This window comes from Vicugna pacos, chromosome 7 (assembly GCF_048564905.1).
Source record: "Vicugna pacos chromosome 7, VicPac4, whole genome shotgun sequence".
NCBI classification, from domain to species: domain Eukaryota; kingdom Metazoa; phylum Chordata; class Mammalia; order Artiodactyla; family Camelidae; genus Vicugna; species Vicugna pacos.
In genome coordinates this window covers 64,369,967-64,390,289 of record NC_132993.1, presented here as the reverse complement: position 1 = coordinate 64,390,289, position 20,323 = coordinate 64,369,967, and the positions used below count along the sequence as shown (strand labels likewise).

Sequence of the window (20,323 nt, the reverse complement as noted above, 5' to 3'; positions counted from 1 at the left end):
AGATGCTCTCTTGGGCCTTTCACTAATGAAATTTAGACATTAAGATTATCAGATTATACTAGAATTCAAGAGGTGTTTTTTTTTTACTGCAAAATTCATTTATTCCTATAATTCTCATCTACTTTTCATTCTCCCCTATCTTTTTCTCATATTTTTAAGTTGCCAAGGGATAATATAATATAAAAATAGTATGTTTGGTGGGATTTCTAGATTCTTATTATATAGAATACTATGAGTTGTATGTTTTTTTAGGGTGTTTTCACGTCTATGGACCTAAATCGTGTCATCAAACTCCTTGAAGAGACTGAAAAAGTAAGCTTTAAGAGAAAATTTCTCTGCTGTTTCACTTATAGACTATAATTTTCCTGAAAGTTAACATGTGTTTCCCTAAATATAAGTCTCATTTTTCTCTCTTTGTTGAAAACATTTCAAATAGTATATGTCTTATATTGAAAGACTATTTAAATTTATTAGGAATATATTTAACCTGGTAGGGAGGCTGGAAAAGAATAGATTTCGTTTTGTGGGATGGACAAATCCATGATGTAAACAGAAGGAATCATAAGAGTAAAGAAAGACTCATCTAGCCTGTTAGGGTGCAAGGGTAGAAAAAAGTATATCATGATGTAGTGCTTAGTTTTCTGATGTGAAATCAGGATATATACACACTCATACATAGTCATAGGTAATTTATTTTGAGAGAACTCTTATACAGAATGTAATGGAAATAAAGATACAAGACTCAAAGTTGAGAGTTTAGGCATCAGGAGAAAGGATAATAAATGCATCTGCATGCATGTTTATACCACACTCTCCTGATGTTACCCAAGAATTGACTGATTGCCTAAAAAGCCAGGACACACTACAAAGTTACTATAGGATGAAGACTGCATACTTTCAGAAGGCAGGAAGTAGGCTGACCACGGTAGAGCTGATCAAAACAAAACAATGTCCTGTGGTTAGCATGCATAGAAATATAGTCACTATCTTAACATTTATTAGAATCTGTACTTTTTTAAAAAAGGAAACCCAACTACGTAGAGTTCCTTCTTGCTGTTAAACAAGGGTAGACAAAATATGTGTACTATATATACTTTTGATATATATAGAAAATGCCACAGCTTCTCACAATTTAAGAAGGTTTAAAGGACAGAAGTGATTCTGTCAATGAAAACATATCACTGTATAGAGTTTTGTTTTACTTTGTTTTAATTGGCTGAAGATGTTTGGTGCAAGCTATTACACCGAGCATACTTTAGAGGTTAAAAGGACAATTTCTGGAGTCAGACTGCCAAATTTGACTCCTAACAGTATCATTTACTAGCTGTGTGATCTTGGACAATGACTTAGTGTTTCAACTAGAGTTTCCTATTCTAGAAAAGAGGGATAAGAGGTACCTTCCTAATAGGGTTGCTATGAAGATTAATGAAATGATTGGCATATACAGTGCCTAAATGGTACACAGCATACAAAAATGCTCAACACTCTTCAGGTATTGTTAATATTATTTCTGGAAACAATTACTGCTTTTATATTAACCTCATTTTGAGTCTCAATTTCCTATTCAAATGTAAATGGTAATTTATTTTTACCTTTACTATTTCAGGAAACATTTTGTAATGCCTATATTATAATTTACTAATTTAAGAATTACTTAATAATATGTTTGCTTTCTTTTTATATTAAGGAAAATTTTAAAAAATCTCAACAGAATTAATAGCACAAAAGACCTAAAATAGATCATTTGTTTTAGGATGATTTAGAAGAAAAACAACTTAAGTCTGTCAAGAAAGTGGTGCAGTGTTATCAGAATGGACTTGTATCCTTTATTTATATGTGTTTCATTTATCCTGAAATGGGAGAATTTTTATTAGAAAATACACTAGTTTCTTATTGCTGCTGTAACAAATTACCACAAACAGTGCCTTAAAACAACATAAATTTTTGGTTTCATAGTTTTATATGGATTTGTTAGGTCAGTTAGTTACCTGAGGGCATGTGGATATCAAGCACTGTTTAGTGGTAGCCAAGAAAGTCTATTAGCAAGTGATTTCTTTTCCTATCTTAACCAGATAGCTCGACACCTCTGTTATTTTTCTTCACATTAGAGAGTTGATGACAAATGATTCTCGCTGAATGCCTTTAGTTGGTTGGCTTTAGAACTTATAAAACAAAAGGAAAGATAAGGTAGCAAGGTATCTTGGTCACTTCTCTAGAAAGTTAACAGAGGTTAGTATTTCTAATATATCCAGCTCTCCTGTCTTTTCCTAAGAAGTTCCTAAAAAAGACTAGAAGTGATCAGATTAAATCAACAAGTGCAAGTCACAGCTACCAAGTGCCCTCGACTGTAAAACAAAATCTGTAAAATGTGTTTACGTACCAGTTGGGTTTTTTAAATAGGTTAAATAAAAGGTGCTTTCACCTGAAGATCTACAAGGTACATTTTCCTTTCATAAACTAGTTCTAAATAAAATAAAATCTCAACCAGTTGAAACCTTAAAAACAAGAAAATGCACCTGAATAACATTAATAAAATAATGCAGAAAAGTAAGGTAGGTTTGGGTTGCTTATTCCTGAGCAATGTACGTTTTGTATGTGGATGGGTGGAGATGAAAGATACAATTGAGCCATTAATTTCTTTCATGTGTTATTACTCATGGCCAATTATAAGTTATTGTTCAACTGAATATGTGGCATAGTAGTTGGTAATAAAATTCTAAAGGTGTGGTGAGAGGAGAAAAAAAATATTTTGAGTAAGAGATTACTAAGACAAAAATATTAATTCCTAAAAAAATATGGTTCTAAGTTTTCTTCTTTAGACCTCAAAAATAGTATAGTTAGGACAGGGTCAATACATTTAACAAAATAGATAGAATTCAATAAGACCTTCTTGACAGAAGTGCTCTAAAGAATCTATTGATAAAAATCTTAATTTTATTTCTTAACTAAAAATATTAAAGCCCCTAAGGGATTTAGCACAGATATTTAAAATTCTGAATCTGTGTGCAGGAAAAATTAAAAAACAGCCCCATTTTATAGAACCTGCATATAATATCCTAAAATTATGTGGGTAAGTTGTTTTTAATTTTATTTTACATTAGCATGCAGTATTTTATGTTTTGTTTTGTATTACAAAAATGTTATGCTTATGGTATAGCAAAGTGATACAGAACTCAGGAAACTTCACCTGATCACTTGATTCCAGCAGCTGGTATCTCAAAGGTAGTCCATTTTATTATAGTCTGAAATTGCTGGCCACAAGAGATTGAACTGTAAGTATATTAAAATGTTTTCTCATAATAAATTGCTCTCAAGTGAATGATAAAAGTGAGATTAAACCAAGAAATTATAATATTTTTAGAGAATCCCTTGAGAACATTTATGGACAATACTTAATAATTTATGTCTGTTTTTTCTCTCTCTCTTTAGAAAATTTGACTCTCACAAACATGTTAGGTTCTATGTCATGTTTTATTTGATCTTCCAAATTTGAATAAAGAATGAATTTGCATCTATTATTTTTGGTGTTTATTTTTCAAAATGCAAAGTAGAGGTCAGAATTATAAAATTCATATATTCCATCCTCTGTACTGCTGTTTCTTCAACCATTTTGGGGAAGTAGGAATATCTTTTGCTTCCTTGCTACCACTCAGTGGCTAATCAAGATGTATATTAAAATATATGTTTTTTAAGTTTTCAATATAATATAGTAGAGGAAATTTCTTAAACTAGGAATAAACTTTTCTGACAATTCAACCTTCTAAACCTTTCTACCAATTTAACTTTTTAAATAATGTGTTTCTTTTAATATACAAATAATAATATTAGTAAGACTATGTATACATGGTAGGTTTATCTCTCACTTTTAGATTTAGCAGCAATATTTACAATTTTGTAACTGCTTACATTTAAGTTTTTTGATATTTGAATAGTCGAAAATAATTTATTGAATGCCCTTACGATGGCTTACTTTTTTATAGAGACCATGAAAAATAAAGAAATAAATTATTTCTCTGGTGCTCTCAAGGAACTCTAATGTACTAACTGGAATTTATTGTTATATTGATGTGAGATTATATTATATAAAGCACTTTCAAATTTTGAGGCTGTGCAAGTCCTAGAACACAGCATTTGTAAGCATTACTTTCAACATCAAGGTTTCTACAGAGCTCCACCAAGAATTATATCTCTATGAAAGCTGTGACTGAATGTTTCATTACATAATATGACAAATCTTTTGAATTACACTCCTCCCTTTTCTTCATATTTTATAATTATTCACATAATTTTTTTAACTTCCCTAATTTCTACTGTCATCCTGCATTTTCCCATGCTGCACCCTCACTCGAATCCCTTTTCAAGGACATTTTTGGGAGACAGTCCTCTTGTTTTAGCTTATATGTTTTTCTCAGTGCATCAGAAGTATAATGCTTATTTTTTTTAATAACCTTTTTGGTGGAAAACTTCTTGATGCTTTATCTTTTAGGTTGTTTCCATTGGTAGGAAAGGAAAAACTTGAAGACAAGAACTAGCTTTAGAGTTCTTCACTTTAGAGATTCAACAATGAGCTGGATAACTAATAAGTTATTTATTTTGATTGAAAACTTCTAATAAACACTAGAAATGAACCTATATGGCATTTATAAAATTGTCCAATTTTTATAGATTGCCTTTGAAATATCTTTTAATTCCAGTTGGCCCATATATACATCCCCATGTAATAATTCTAAACATTGTTTTTCAACCACTTGGTTAATTTCTTTAAAAAAATAAGTGTAAAGTTCTATATATAAGATATATTAAATATTTTAAAATAACTCAGGAGTTTCAAATTTTGATTCTTGAAATGCTGAAATAGTTTCTATTTTGTATTTAAAAAATGATTTTTCTCTCTCTGACATTTAGACTGTATGACCTAGGTTTGAGTGCACTTTTATGATTTGTAACTAAATTATTTTCAAATAACTTTGGTTATAGTAGCTGTGAAGTGTGAGTCTAATATAATTAATATTTGTTAACTTGAATTCTTTACTGTCTCAAAAAATGTATTTGTTATTTTGTGGGTGGTAACTGATCCAGTTAATAAGGAAAAGCTCACTGACCTTTAAAAACAAATAGACCATCGATCTATTAAATAGTTTCAAAAACATCATAAAAAGGCCTTTAACAGCTTTTAAGTTATGGGTAGTCCTAGATCTACGATTTGTATCAGATTACCCAATGGCTTTCTAATTTTTGATAGAAGTACAGGTATGATCTATTATTTTGCCCTCAGAGAGAAAGAGGATCCTTAAGTTTTTTAATTTATGCAGTTGCAAGATGACTCTCTTAATCCTTGCCTCTTATGTCCATCTCTCTTCATTCTTATAAACCCATTTTATTTTATCTTATTTTATTCGGGGTCAGCTAGTTAGAAACACACACAAAAAATTCTGATAGTTGTTAATTCTCTAGGGCTAAAAATAGGATATTGTCTTCATTATAATCTATAGAAAATAAATTTTCCTCTACTTTGCAAATGATGCTTCAATTAAGGACTTCATTAAACATAACTTGTATCTTCTTCATTCTTACTGAAGCCTGCCATTTTTGAAAAAGAAAGTATCGGATGAAATAACATATGCTGAAGATACTGCTAATTCAATTGCACTTCTGGGTGAGTTAAGATTTCCTTAGATAGAGGGGTGTAACATATGACAGGTCCTACTGACAAGAATGAATATCTCTGCACTAAGTTTCACAGAGAGTACTCCTTCTCCAAATCTAAGCTCTTTTCTTGTTTTCTTGTTGGGAATGAATCATAGTGTGCTTGATGATAATTTCTGTATTGTCTTCCATTCTGGTATTTCATGATACCAACAGGGTTCTTTGTTCCTTAAGTAGAAGGGCTAGCAGATACTTCTTTGTGCTTATTTGTCTTGATGTTATATATTCAAGTTTGATGAAATGTTTGTTAACTTTTTTTGTAAATCAAAACTGTGTCTCCCTTTCTTTCAGCAAAAGTGTTTTCAACTTTGACCTCTAATAATTGCTAGAATGTAACTGAGTGCTAGAATTGATTGAGAACCAAATTGTTCACTGAATAATTTAAAGTCTTAAATAAAATCATAAAATGGTGGAAATACTGGGAACTTTAGTGTAATATACATAAAGATGCCTGTGTCTTATATATAAAAATATGAAAAAGTATCATAAGCAGGTGTTTAGGTTATTGCTCAATTTTCTAGAGAAAGAAAGTAATAATTTCCTAGAAATGAGATCAAACACTAGCTCCTTGAATCAGCCTCTGGGACATAACAGTGTGTTCCCAAAACAAATTCTACATTAAATTTATACTTATTCATTTAGGTCTCTGTACAGGAGAAATAAAAGATACACAACTGGCCCAACAAATGAAAAATAAGTATTTACTGATTGGTTATATTCCCACCATTATACTCCATACTGAAAGATGTTGGAGACAGGTACAAGTAAAAAGCATTTAAAATTTTTAACACAGACACTAACACTTTTATGTCTAAATAAGTTTCATAGTCTTCAGCTGTAGGTACTTTGGGAGAAATTATTATGGCCTAAAAAGGGTGAAGAAATTATGGCCTAAAATGGGTCAATGAGATTAGAATAAACATGGAGAGTTAGATAAGAGACCTTAAGGAGCAGGCAGGCTGGAAACTAATGAGAAACTAATTCTGTGACTCTCTATCATCAACGAGAATTTAGAACGTGAAGACAACCCAGAAGAGGATATGATAATATTAGTAGATAAAAAGTATAGGCTTGATTCATAACATTTAAAAAATGTCTCTCTTGCCCTTATTATTTTAAAATGTTGCCTCCAAGAGTATTGGCAGACATTTGTGTACTAAATACACAGTCCTTTCTTACTGTGTCTGTCTGCTCTTTGCTGAATGCCCGCCTACAGAACACATCACTGCCTCACTTTACTTGATCTTAACCAAAAGGCCAAGAAGTGATATATCACAGCCTCACTTGATGGCAGTATGAACTTTTAGCTTAAAATGAACTCCTTTTACAGATTATTGACTGCAAGTACTGCTGTTCTGTCTCTTATTTTTTTAATTGTTAGACACATGAGTTTAAACTAAAATAACTGTAGTGTAAAGTGTTGAACAAAGGCTATTCATTTTTACTAATAACTTCCAGTTTCTACTATTACTAGTAAATTATATTACTTTTTCTTCTAAATGATAGATATCTCTGACTGAAGAACAGGATTCTGGAAACATGTTAAGGAAAAAGTTGGTACTCTGCCCTGAGATTATAAAACAGGAAACTACGAGAAATGATCTAAACTTAACAGGAACTAAAAGGGTGGAGAAGCAGATGAGAAATCTTAGAATTTCCCATAAACTTGTCTAGTTTTGTTGGGAAAGTTTAGTTATTCCTGTTGCCCTATTTTTTTTCAAAACATACTGACTTTTCAACTTCAAAGGACAGGTCCAAAAAATTTAAGAGAATAATTCTTGAGACTGTCTTTTTTTTTTTTTAAGTAATGTCTTTTCCAGATAGAGTCTCCTAAAGCAAGGATAAGGCTTTCCTACGTGCTCCCTCCCTGTCTACGTGCTTCCCCATATACTGACTACCTACCCTCAGAGATGAACTTTAGGCAAGGCCTAATGCAAAACACAAGTCTTCAAGGAACACCTAAATATCTCTTTCCCTCAGAGAATCCAATCAGATCTGATGCAGTCCTGAAGCTGATATTCCTGACTCCAGTTGTCCTCAGCATCCAGAGGGCATGGATCATTTCCAGAATCCCACAGATTCTTTTCAGATTTTCTTGGGTATCATACTTGCAGGACTTCACCAGAGCCAATATAATCCAGACTGAAGTAAAGGCTGAAGCCAATTCAAAAGTAGTTTAGATATGACTGAAAAGGAATCCTCCCTATCGTCTATCTCCACCACAATAACTTAAACATATATTAAACTATTACCTGCAGGGCAAAGACTGCCCAGAAACTCACTGTCTTCCAGTCTGTCAACAAATTGAAGAGCAGAGCTCACTTGGAACTTCTCTAAGCAAAGGATGCACTATTAGAGGCAATGAATTACTGACTCTCTAGTTAGGGAGGAAAACTCTCAACTTTTCTTATACTAACTCATTTAATTCTCACAGCAATCTTTAAAGTAGTAACTATTGCTGTACCATTTTATAGATGAGAAAACTAAGAGACAAGGTTATACAGGTAGTAAGTGGCAGAGCCAGGATTTAATCTTAGACAATCTAGTTCCAGCATTTATGCTCTTAATTACTATTCTTTTCTTCCTGGGAAGGAGAGAATGAGTTGATTGAGAGGCCAAATGTTATAAAGATATATCCAAGGTATTTTGTGTGTGTGGTATGTGTGTATATATATTATGTGATCCAGTCTGAATCTCTGATGAGAATATTTTAAATACTCATATTACTAACACTTTATGGTTAAATTTGCAAATAAACTTAATGACATTGTTATTAAATAGCATTGGTGTGTCTTTCTGGCAGGTGACTTAATGAAAGTACCGAGTTCTGAATTGAGGATACAAATTTGTAAGTGTATAATTGACTTTTATCATGCAGAACCACCAAAGCAGCATATTCCAGGTGAAGTTTTCAGTAGTCTTTCAGTAATAACTTACATCTTTGTAAAACAGAACATTCTGTCTCATTTCTCTCCAAACTTGGAAAGAACCAGTGGGATCATAAATGCAGCATGTCAAAAACAGTTTTTTTGGTAGCTGGAAGCTCTTCAGTCATTTTAAACAAAAAAAATTTGTATATAATTTTTTCAACTTTAGATTTGCATGATATTTTTATTTTGATGCCAAATATTTGTGACAGAATTTTTAAATCATAACCAAATTAGTTTAATTATGATTATTACTATTAGTTAATGTTATTTAATACTGTTGATAATATTATTTATTATTTTCTAACATTTTATAATTATTTGTAATATCTATCCCATCCAATTATATGTTAAATTCCTAATGCTAATAACATTTTCCACCATGTTTGGAAAAAGAGTTCTGCATGCTACAGCTAAAGGATCTTAATATATAATGATAAAATGAGTCACACTAAAATGTGATATCAAGGTAGAGGGCACTTGCAATGTGATAGATATAATGTTGTTTAGGACATACTTTCTACCTTCATAAAGTTTCTGTAATTTATAATCAATCTAGGAAAGGAGAGAAGATGTAAAATATATTTTAAAGTTACATGCACCTTAAGATAGGTGCAAATAAGGCTCCAGTAGAAGAGAAAGATTACTTATGACTAGAGGAAAATGGGACGATATCTGAAGTAGAGAAATGAGTAAAGAGATTATTAACTGTCAGATTTCAGCTATGGATGAAATAAACAGCAGAGACCAAAAATACAGTTTTGGAATTCATCCAAATAGAAATGAAAATTGAAACCATCAGGATGCTTGAGTTTTCCAGGAGATAAAGCATATAAACTGCAAGTGACCAAGAATAGTAATATGGAAAGTGCTCATATTGAGATCTGGAGAAAAAAAAAATCCAAAGAAATTGGTAGTGAAGAAAAGGTTCAAAGAGGAGGATGAAAAGCTAAAGACCACCATGCTTTGTTGCAAATCAATGAAATGTTTGATGAAGGAAGAAGTGGTCTCAGTGTCAAATACTGTAGAGGCTTCTGTAACTGAGGGATGAAAATGCCAATTGATGTGGTATCTGAAAAGCGTAGTTCATCATAGGCAGATCTATTTCCATAAACTGGTCAGGGCAGATACAGGACTGAAGAAAGAGAGGATTGTGAGAGTAAAGGCAGTGGTCATGAGGCAGTAGAGGCAGTGAATGCAAACTTATTAAAATCAGATGGTGAAGAAAAAGAAGGAAGATGGAGAACAAGTCAACTGGTAGCAAAATCAAAGAAAGATACTTGGTTTTGTTGTTGTTTTCAATTTTGAGGATAGGTGATGCTTTCCCCCACAGGCAGAGGAACAAGAATCTAGTACATGGAAAATGAGAGGATGAAATTCCCAAAGAAAGCACAAGAGGATGGAATTAAGAGCACAGGTTTAGGATTAACCTTGACAATATATAGGTACCCTTCTTTAAGATCGACAGGGAGACAACTGGTGTATAAGACAAGACAGAGGAGTTAAGGTGCAGAGAAGTGAGGTTGATCTTAATTTGATCAGGCTCTGAAAATTAGGACCCTAAGGCAATGTTCTCACTAGCTGTCACTCAATTAGTTTCAGGTGATGGGCAGGGCTTGCTCTGGGTCCACAGCTGAAAAGTGCTCAGTAGAGCAATTATAAGAGACATAGCCCTGCAGACAGGAATCAAGTCTATGAGACTTAATATTACTATACTCTTCTATAGAAATGTAAACTTGATATATAAAAATATAGTAAGTATAAAGTACATTTTGGTCCATGCATATGACAGACTATTATGCAAATAAAATCATATTTGGGAAAATATTTTATAGAATGAGAAAAGGCTTATATAAAATGTATAGTGGCTACAGTAAAATATGAAATTCTACATACAGTATATTGTTCAAATTATATGCATACATTAAAATATCAACAAGAAATATACCAGAATGTTAATGTTGTTGTCTTTGGATGGTGAAATTATGGCAATTTTTGGTTTCCTCTTTATACTTCTTAAATGCCTAAAGTGAGCAGCCAGGGCATACCTATCACAGGAATGGGCCAGGCCTTGTCCAGAGCCAAAGATCAAATTCGGAAAAATAAGACAGACTGACAGACATCTCAGAACTATGGCAAAGTTAAAGGTCTAGTTGGTCTCAAAAGTTGAGATGTCAAGAAGTTAGATAATTACATCACTAAGAGAAAATTAGCTGCATCTCAGGAGAGCAAGTACCCTCTGATGTGTAATTTCTCTAGCTGAATGTAGCTGAGCAGGCACCTTTGCAACCTACCAAAGGAGAGGTGGTGTTTCTCACAGGCGCTAAGGCAGAAGGAAATTCTTATAAGACATGTCGCCAAGAATCAAGCTTCCTTAAAATACCATATTCACTAGCGTTTATCAGAACAGCATTACATTTGCACCTCTTATTTCATTGTCAGATTATATAACTTTTGCCACTTGAAAGCACTATAGTAATGCACTAACTTGAATAGTGAAAACACTTGTATTTGTAATCATGCCATTTTCCTTTATGAAAAGGTATATCTACTGACAAATAAATATTTTTCCTTTATAGAATGTAAGATATGCTTCCAAATTTTTGGTCCTCTTTGAAATGCTATTAGTAGGGATTAGCAAACTATGAACCCCAGGCCAAAATCGCCCCTCTGTAAATAAACATTTTTTAGAGCACAGCCACGCTGGTTTATTTTTGTATTGTTTATGCCTGCTTTTGTGCTAGGATAACAGAGTTGAATATTTGAGAAAGAAACCCTATAATCTGCAAAGCCTAGAATACTTACTACCTGGCCTTTTATAGAAAAAGTTTGCCTATCCCTGTGCTATACCATTTTAAAATGCCATACATTTTTTGAAGTTTTTGTTGTTGTTGCTGTTGTTTAATGATAAATTACTCATTTCTTTGTTTATTGTAGATGATTACTAGGTGAAAAAATTGTACATATTTATTCATTAATTGTTGTTAGGTTACCAGCAAGCTAGTTCATTGTATAAGATTAAAATGGCTGAAGTTGGAGGACTGGCAAAAACAATGGCCCAGTCATTGGCCTTGCTAGAAAATCAACTTGTTGAGAAACTTTGGGTGCTTAAAGCTCTACAACATCTCTCAACTTCTGGTTTGTATATTATTAAATTTGAACACTTCGTTCCCAACCATTTTTGTTTCTATCTAATGATGTCAAAACTGTACAACAGAAATAATTTTAAAACTTATTTTCAGAAGTTAATTGCACTTTAATGGTGAAAGCACAAGCAGCCAGTGGAATCTGTGCTCACCTCGATGACCCAGATCCCTCTGGACAACTTCTGTTTCGTTCATCCGAAATACTTTGGAACTTACTGGAAAAATCTTCAAAAGAAGAAATCATACAGCAACTTAGTAACTTGGAATGTGTGCTGTAAGTATATGTGGTTAGATAGGAATGCTTTTTAACCTTAAAATGATAGCCAGTGACATAACTAAAATCTTTGAATTTGTATTCAATTAAGCTTTTGATTTATGTAAAGGCTATGTTTTGGAACATTTTTGTACCATATTATAAATGCATCTGCACAATAACAAGTCATTTTTTTATGTGGAAGGCTTTTAAAGTATCTTGTTAACAAAACTAAATTATGTCTTTGAATATGTATAAAGTACAATTAGGCACTTAGAAGAACTGTTTCATTCATTCATTCAATAAACCTATTTTTGAGTACTTACTGTCTTCCAGATACTACAGTAAGCATTAGCAATAAAATATGAGTGAACCTTTATTTGCTTATTCATTTATCAAATAATTATTGTCTGCTCTGTGCCAAGTTCAGTACTAGGCTGTAGAAATACAATTGAAAACAGTGCAGAAATGGTCTCTGCTTTTAGGGAACTTGCATTATATTAGGAGAGATGGATGAGTAAATAGGCGACTAAAAGAGAGCATATAAATGTTATGAAGAAATGTTAAGGAGCTACATGTTTTCCAGAAAGGGGTGAATTAGCACATTTTTGTTTGCAAGTGACTAAACCCTCAAGCCAACTGATTTAAACCATACAGGAAATTTATGGGCTCGTGTAATTAAAAAGTCAAGGATAAAACTTGTGTCATGTGCAGCTGTATTTAAGGCCCAGCAAATACCAGGACTTGGGCCCTCTTCATCTCTATGCACTATTTTGCACTATGTTGGCTTTTAGTCTCAAGATCCACATGGTGAGACCTAAGAAGTCTTAAGTTCACACCATCAAACCCCAAATCAAGCAGAACAGAAGACTTGCTATTCTGAACCCTCAAAGAAAATTCTTTCAGTCGAGTCCCTGTTAACTCTGAGTGGTCTGGTGTTGGCCATATGCCCATTCCAGAGTGAATGCCTAGTGACGGAAAGAAGGAATGCTCTAACTAGCTTCCTTTTAGTTGAAGGCAGCTTTACAAGACCAAAAGTGGGGAAAGACCAAATGTCTAAATAAAAATAAGGGCAACATTATCAATAAGAAGAGCAAATGGGTCAGTCCTAGGAGGCAAAGCAACAAATGCCCTTTATACAGGGAACCTGACTCAGATTTGGAGAGTAATCAACACTTCCTGGGAAACCCTAATCTGGTATTGAACGATAAGTATGAATTAGCAACACAGAAGAGTTTTGCATGCAGAGAGCATCCTGGACGGGAGCAGAAGTAAAAGTAGAACAAAGTAAAATTTAAAAACTGAAAGAAATTCAATATGGTGAGAGTAGGAAGTATAGGGTAAAACAGTGAGAGATGAAGCTAACAAAGTTAGCAGGGATCAAAACATGAAAGGATTGAAACATAAGCCTTGGTAAGGAGGTAGGACTTTATCCTAAGAACAAAGAAAAGCCTTTAACTAGTTTTAAAAGGAAAACGATGTGACTGAATATTTATTTTAAAGCAGTCACTTTGACCATCATGTATAGATTGGATTGAGGGATTCTTATCTGGTACAGTGAATTAGAGATGGATTTGGAAAGAGAAAAGATTAGAAATACTTCGAAATAAGTAGTATAATATAAAAAGGGAGATTTTGTTGATAAACACTTAAGTAGTATTTCCATAGAAATATGGCTTTAAAGATCTGATTTTATTTTCTAGGGCTTTGAAGGAAGTATTTAAAAATCTGCTTACAAGAGGTTTTAGTCATTATGATCGTCAGCTTAGAAATGATATATTAGTGATAACAACAATTATAGCTCAAAATCCTGGAGCACCAATGATTGTAAGTATGAGTCAAACTGCACTCATTTTAATTGTGGAAGTTGTGGGTGTGGGGGAAGGAGGGAGTCATAAAGTATGTTGTAAAGTTTATGTACTTTGTTGTAATGCCAAGTTATATTATAATGTCATGGTAGTCACCAGTGTACTTGCACTCTGCCAGTTCTTCTTTGCATCTTTTGGAAGCTTGAGATCTTCCTCATATGTTATAATTTACCCATATATTTACTACTTATGATGTGTTTCTATCCTTCCTGATGATATGAGTTCCTATCTGGTATCATTTCTCTTTCACCTAAAGAACTTCCTTTACCATTTCTTGTGATGCAGATCTGCTGCCTGCTGGCGACAAATTCTCTTAGTTTCTTTTATCTGAAAATATATTGGATTTACCTTAATTTTCGAAATCTGTGTTCACAGAAGATGGAATTCTAGGTTGCAGGTTTTTTCTTTTTTCCTCTTAGCACTTTAAAGACATTCCACTGTCTCTGGCCTCCACTGTTTCCAATAAGTAGTCATTGTTTCAAATTGTTTTTTCCTTATGTAACATGTATCATTTTGTTCTCTGGCTGTTTTCATTCTATCTTTGGTTTTTAGCAGTTTTACTATGATGTGCCAAATGTGATTTTCTTTGTATTTATCCTGCTTGAGATTCATAGAGCTTCCAGAATATGTAAATTTAAGCAAAAATTTGGAGAATTTTATGCCATTATTCTTCAAGTATTTTTTTCAGCTCCATTCTCTTTTTCCTATTCTTATGGAACTCTGACTACACTTATGCTTTTGATATTGTCCCACTGGTTGCCCTGTGATTGCCTCTGTCCTCTGGTTCTTCAAACCATTAGATTACAAGTTTACCCTGAGTTTTAGCATCCCTATACGGAATAGATTAGGGCTTGGACTCAGTCTAAAAAGCCATTTAAAAAAAAAAAAAGGAGAGAGAGAAACTCATGCAGTACCATTTCCTACTTCCAAGTCCTGATTCCCTCCAGTTTCTGCTTGGTTTTGGTACAAGGTAGTTGTTTTTATATTTTGTTCAGAGTTTGTAATTGTTACCTATAGGAGGGTTTCTTGTAGGAGTTACTCAGCCATACCAGAAGCTGCCCCTCCTCATACTTTATAATGTAAAAATCATTATGACTGACATCCTAGAGTAGAAATCTCTGGCAGCAATATTCACATATCAGCACACATGTCCTAAGCTGTACTGAAAGGAAATTTGGCAATGATGTCTTCAACCCCGTATCAATCAACAGCTGGTGATCACAACATAAGAGAACAGTCATGGAATTCACACTGTGCAAATGGGAAAAGTCTGACATAGCTTCATTGTCAAGGCTGCAGTGTGTAGGTGGACCTCTGTTTCTCGGGAGGCCCTTAGTCAAATTCTCATTAACATCGTTGCAAATATTCAGGTGAATTCCATGAATGTGAGTCAACGGGAATAATATCTTCACATTTTAAAGAAACCATATGGATCTTAAAGTAGTAGGAATATAAAGTTGGCAAGCTCAAAAGCCCAAGGTTTGCTCATATAGATTCTCCCTAATGTACAAAGTCCAACTAGGATATCTCTGAACAGCAGTTTCCTCATGCTGAAATGTTTGCAGTTCTGGTCGTTCTTCAGGAATTTTCATGTTTAGTAAGAATTGTTTTGTTATTTCCTGGCCAAACCTTTGATGTATTTGAGAGTGGCTGGGGTTAGGGAGCTGGGGGTGTTTAAGAAGAAAAGCTGTTAAAAACAACTATTTTCGTCCCTTATTTTGTCACTCTAAGGTATAGATAATGAATTACTTAGGTAACTTGTTGCAATACATTTTGGGTTCTTACCAAATTTTAAACAGCAACTTGTAAAACATAGACCAACATATTTCTTAGAACCTACAGAAGTAAGTTTAATATTAACTAAATTACAAGTTTATTTGGCTATATGCTTTTATTTTCTTGCTTTCATCCCTTCCTGTTATTACTGCTTTATGAATTCAAATGAATGACAAGGAGAATCTGATAAAGATGCTTAAATATTAAGTAAATATGGCCATCAGTAACTTAATTTCCATGTAATTAATTCACACTTCTGTTTATTTTGTATATTTATATTAGGAATGTGGCTTTACCAGGGATTTGATACTATTTGCAACCTTTAATGAAGGTAAAAACCATAAAATTTTCAACTAACAATTGTCTTAATGAATCTTATACATCATTTCAGCTTTTATTTTACCTTTCTTTTTTTCTCCCCCTCACAGTTAAAAGTCAAAATCCTTTGGTAAAAGGTCTTAAGCTTTCTAATTCCTATGAAGATTTTGAGTTGAAGAAACTGCTATTCAATATAATTGTGATTTTATGTAAAGATTTATCTACTATACAGGTAAAGAGTAATCAAAAATTTAAATTGTCTCACTTCGTAGTACAACAAAGTCGTGGCAGCAAATCTTTCATCATGATGCCTGTATGTTTACCATGGAAAATAACAAACTCTTATTCACTGGAATTTCACCCTTTCAAAATTTCTTTTGCTTATCTATTAGTGAACCATGAATTTACCTAAATTTAAACCACATAAACCAAGGAAAAGCAGGAGAAATTTGGAGATTTATTTATATATTTAGATCTCCTGAATAAGAGAACATAAAATAAAAGAAAATCCATATGGGCCCATCCAGCGTGATAGTCTATCTCTGACCATAGTAATAACAAATGATTTAATGCTGGAGGAAATTGCTAATTCTGTGCCACCAATCTAAAACCCTTATGAACCTGCTTTTTCTCCATAAAAACCCATATACCAATAAATTTATCTTAAAACTTTATATCCTACATAACAGCATGATATAATTTGAGAAACACTGGAAATGAATTTCATTTCTGTCTTATCACCTACCAGCTGTGTGGCACTGGCAAAATCACCTAAACTTTCTGAGGCTTAGTTCTTCCTTCTGTTGTGAGATTGAGATGAAAACTTTGTAAACTATAAAGCTTTAGAAAAAGATACTACTTATTAACAATTCCATTAGTTTAGTTATTTACTGCATTAAATGAAGTTTCACTTTAGTCTTAGAAATCTTTCAAGTTCCAAAGAGAAATGCATTCTATCAATATTATTAATGATAATATAAAGGTGGTATAGTATAGTGGTTAAGGCTTTAGTCAGGTGGAATCCAGTGCTGTCACTTGCTAGCTACGTGATCCTGAATAAGTTGCTTAGTTTCTCTAAATCCCAGGTATCTCAACTTCAAAATGGGGAAAACACCTATCTCACCTATCCTAGAAATATTATGAGTATTAAAAGAGCTAAAAATTTTTTTGGTAATGCCACTTTGAAGAATATACCAAAAAATGCTCAGAAAAAAACTGTCTTTACAGTTAGAACTTTATTATTCATATTCATATATTACTATTATTCATATATAATATAGTATAGTATACGTAGTATATAACAATATATACTACATAGAACCTAAATGTATTTTCTGAAATGCCATATAGGAAAAAATATTCACTAAAATATGGTTTATTATTCTAGTTGAATATTACATAGCTATTAGGATGATAGCTACAAAAGACAAATAAAATTTATACTATAGCCTATAAACCAATTTTAGTTGATAGTAGAGTCAAATGCACAAAGACCATGGTAAGCTTCTTAAAGCAGTATGTAAGCAATGGAATCAACTAATTGTTTTATGCCGTTATGTTTGTGACCCAATAAAAGTAGTGATAATGAATATGTGTACTGTTATTTGCAGTTCACGGAGTATTTAAAAAAAAAATTACCTACTTAATACTTGCAGCGATGCTAGAGCTAATGTTCTTGTTTTCTCAATTCTGAATCTTGTGTTCTTTCCATGTGGAATTATAAAAACTTTGGAAAAATTCATAGATGTTATTGTAAAAAAGTCTTTGTAGAATAATGCCAGGTGAAAAGTAAATTGAATAGAATATAGCACATGGTGTGTTACTGTCTTGTGAACCATAAATATGTATCAATAAGAATCAGCTATAATATTAACTTGATTAAACATTATAATAACTATATATTTTTTGTTTTATTTATATTGAAATCATGGATTCAATACAATTTAAAAATTCTAGGCATTTAATTAAATGTGGCATTCATTGGATAGAATATTTGTATAAGTTCTGCTGCGTGTGCTTAAAAATAGCCATAGTCATTATCATAACATCAAAAAAATTGATTTCTTAAAGTATATATACAGTTGAGTCTGTGAAATGTTTCCATTTTTTAAAAAGTGAGGAAGAGAGAAATAACCAGCAGTTTATTTATTTGCCCCAAATTTTCTGCTATTGTGGTTTTTATCATAAGTAGGATATAATTTGCATATTGTCAGCTACAAAGTGCAAATCCCAGAAAGGGGAACACAGTCAAGCCATTACTATTGAGTTTAGTTTTTGGTGTTTTAATTTTTTAACTTTTGGTACTTAACGTAGGTTGGGATCTTTAGGAAGGAAATATTTTGAAGTGGTCATCAATAACACATCAGATTGGAAATCTTTTATTTAATTTTATTAAATAAAACTGCTCTAATTATGTTTCTAACACAGTACTATTTGTCCTTTCTCATAGCTATTAATTGATGGCAAAGTTATTTTGGCTTTGTTTAGCTATGTTAAAAAGCCTGAGAAACAGAAAATAATTGAATGGTCTGCAGCACAATATGAAGAATTACAGCTGCATGCAATTGCCACTTTGTCATCAGTGGCTCCTTTTTTAACAGAAGAGTATATGCTGTGTCAGGGAAATGCTCGAGTCCTTGCATTTCTAGAATGGTGTGAAAGTGAAGGTAAGTGGCCCTTCAGATTCCTGTCAAAATTTTAATCTACATATTTCAACTGAATGGTGTAGAAAAAGAAATAAAATTAATAAGAGAAATAAAAATATAGATCTGGCTGCCAGTGATTTTAATGTATTTAATATGCTGTTTTAAGGGGAAAAAGCCTGAGATTTCATTTAGAGTCAGACATAGTAAATATTAGCTATAGTTGATTCATACCTCTCAGTAAAAGAAATCATTCATATAAACCGATCTAAATTTTTATATTAGGCCTATCCAACAATTATACTAAGTACTGATAATATTTTAATTAGTCATTCAACAAGTATTTATAGCATGCCTACTGGTACCATATATTGTTTTAGCTACTAAAGATATATTTATGACCAAAAGAAATAAAATCCATTCCTTCATGCAGCTTCAAATCTAGATCTCTAGCCAGAAGTAATGACTCCACATGTAGTCTACCAAATTAGCGAGCCCCAGTTTGTACGAATATTTCATTTCAATTCTCATGGTTCTTAGTAGGGAAATAAGAAATATATTATTTTTTTTTAAATTATAAGGAAGATATTATATTCTTTTCTGGTAGTAACTTTGCTCTGATACATTTTCATTAGCTCAAGAATAGAACTCATTTATCCATGAGGGAGAAAAAAATTGTAGCTTATTTTTATTCCCTGGTTTTTAATATGCTGAGTCACTAAATTTAGTCTTACTAAGTTACTGTGCATTAAATAAAACAACCCTCCTGTCTATCCTTTATAACATTTATATTTACAGAAGACTATAAAGCAAAAAAGAAAAATACTGCCTAACAGGAGGAAGCCTGACAGCAAAGTTATTGAGTACCTACTATGTGGTAGGCCTTCACTCCCTTAGCAGGTTAAAGCATTTAGTCCTCACAACAGATTGAAGAGTTCTAGGCACTATTGTTATTCCTGTTGATCAGTAGGTAGAACTCAGTTACAGAAGTTAAATAACTTGTTCCTGGCCACAAAGTAAGTGGCAGAGCCAGTATTTAATACAGGCAGTCCAGCTCCAGAACTCACATTTTTTAACCTATACACACTACTCAGAACAGTATTTTGAACTTTTTTTTAGCATTAAACATAAAGCAATTTCTAAAAGAATCTTTCAAAGAATGCGTATTATAAAAAAGAAAGGAGGACTTGCCTTGTTATTTATCACAATCTACCACAAAGCTATAGTAATAAAAATTTTATGGTACTAGAGCAGGAACAGATCAGCAGAACGGAATACATGGGATGCTGGTGTTATCAGAGATGATATTGCCACTTAATGAGAGAAGGATGGTGCTGGGGCAGTTGGCCCTCCATGTGAAAAAATAAAAATTAGATCCTTTTAACATGTTAAAAAATCAATTGCAAAATGAATTAAAGCCCTAAATATGAAAAATTAAACTGTAAAAATCTTAGAAGAAAACAGGAAATTATGATAACAGGGTAGGAACAGAGTTTTAAAAACCAAAAAAGCTTAAACTATACAGATTATTAAAGATTATTAAATTTATTAACTACTGTAAAACAGAAATGTCTGCATGACCAAATCTGAATAAAATAAAAATCTACAAATTGAGAGAAGACATTTACTTACCCCTCTGACTGACGAAGGATTAGAATCCAGGTTCATAAAGAATACCTACATATCA

At 32.6% G+C, this 20,323-nt stretch overlaps 2 protein-coding genes across 7 annotated transcripts in view; one reads left to right on the top strand and one right to left on the bottom strand.

Annotated features, from left to right (window-relative positions):
• The window catches only part of CFAP69 (cilia and flagella associated protein 69), a 53,518-nt gene that overhangs the window by 8,109 nt on the left and 25,086 nt on the right, over window positions 1–20,323 (top strand). Inside the window, exons 2-12 of one of the 4 annotated variants that reach the window (XM_072965041.1) lie at window positions 253–312; window positions 1,754–1,819; window positions 2,961–3,070; window positions 5,580–5,656; window positions 8,510–8,608; window positions 11,622–11,771; window positions 11,879–12,053; window positions 13,736–13,859; window positions 15,959–16,007; window positions 16,105–16,226; window positions 18,444–18,660. In XM_072965041.1, coding sequence (XP_072821142.1) covers window positions 253–312; window positions 1,754–1,819; window positions 2,961–3,070; window positions 5,580–5,656; window positions 8,510–8,608; window positions 11,622–11,771; window positions 11,879–12,053; window positions 13,736–13,859; window positions 15,959–16,007; window positions 16,105–16,226; window positions 18,444–18,660 — 1,249 coding nt within the window. Of the gene's footprint in view, window positions 1–251; window positions 313–1,753; window positions 1,820–2,461; window positions 2,553–2,960; window positions 3,071–5,579; window positions 5,657–8,509; window positions 8,609–11,621; window positions 11,772–11,875; window positions 12,054–13,735; window positions 13,860–15,958; window positions 16,008–16,104; window positions 16,227–18,443; window positions 18,661–20,323 lie in introns of those variants that run through there. The other 3 variants (XM_006211853.4, XM_072965043.1, XM_072965042.1) reach the window with 3 other exon arrangements.
• FAM237B (family with sequence similarity 237 member B) overlaps window positions 19,071–20,323 on the bottom strand; it is a 52,777-nt gene continuing 51,524 nt past the window's right edge. For all 3 annotated transcript variants that reach the window (XR_004190720.2, XR_012074523.1, XR_012074524.1), the window contains exons 11-12: window positions 20,269–20,313; window positions 19,071–19,171 (exon numbers count right to left, since the gene is read on the bottom strand). The gene's annotated coding sequence lies outside the window, so the exon portion shown is untranslated. The remainder of the gene's footprint in view (window positions 19,172–20,268; window positions 20,314–20,323) is intronic.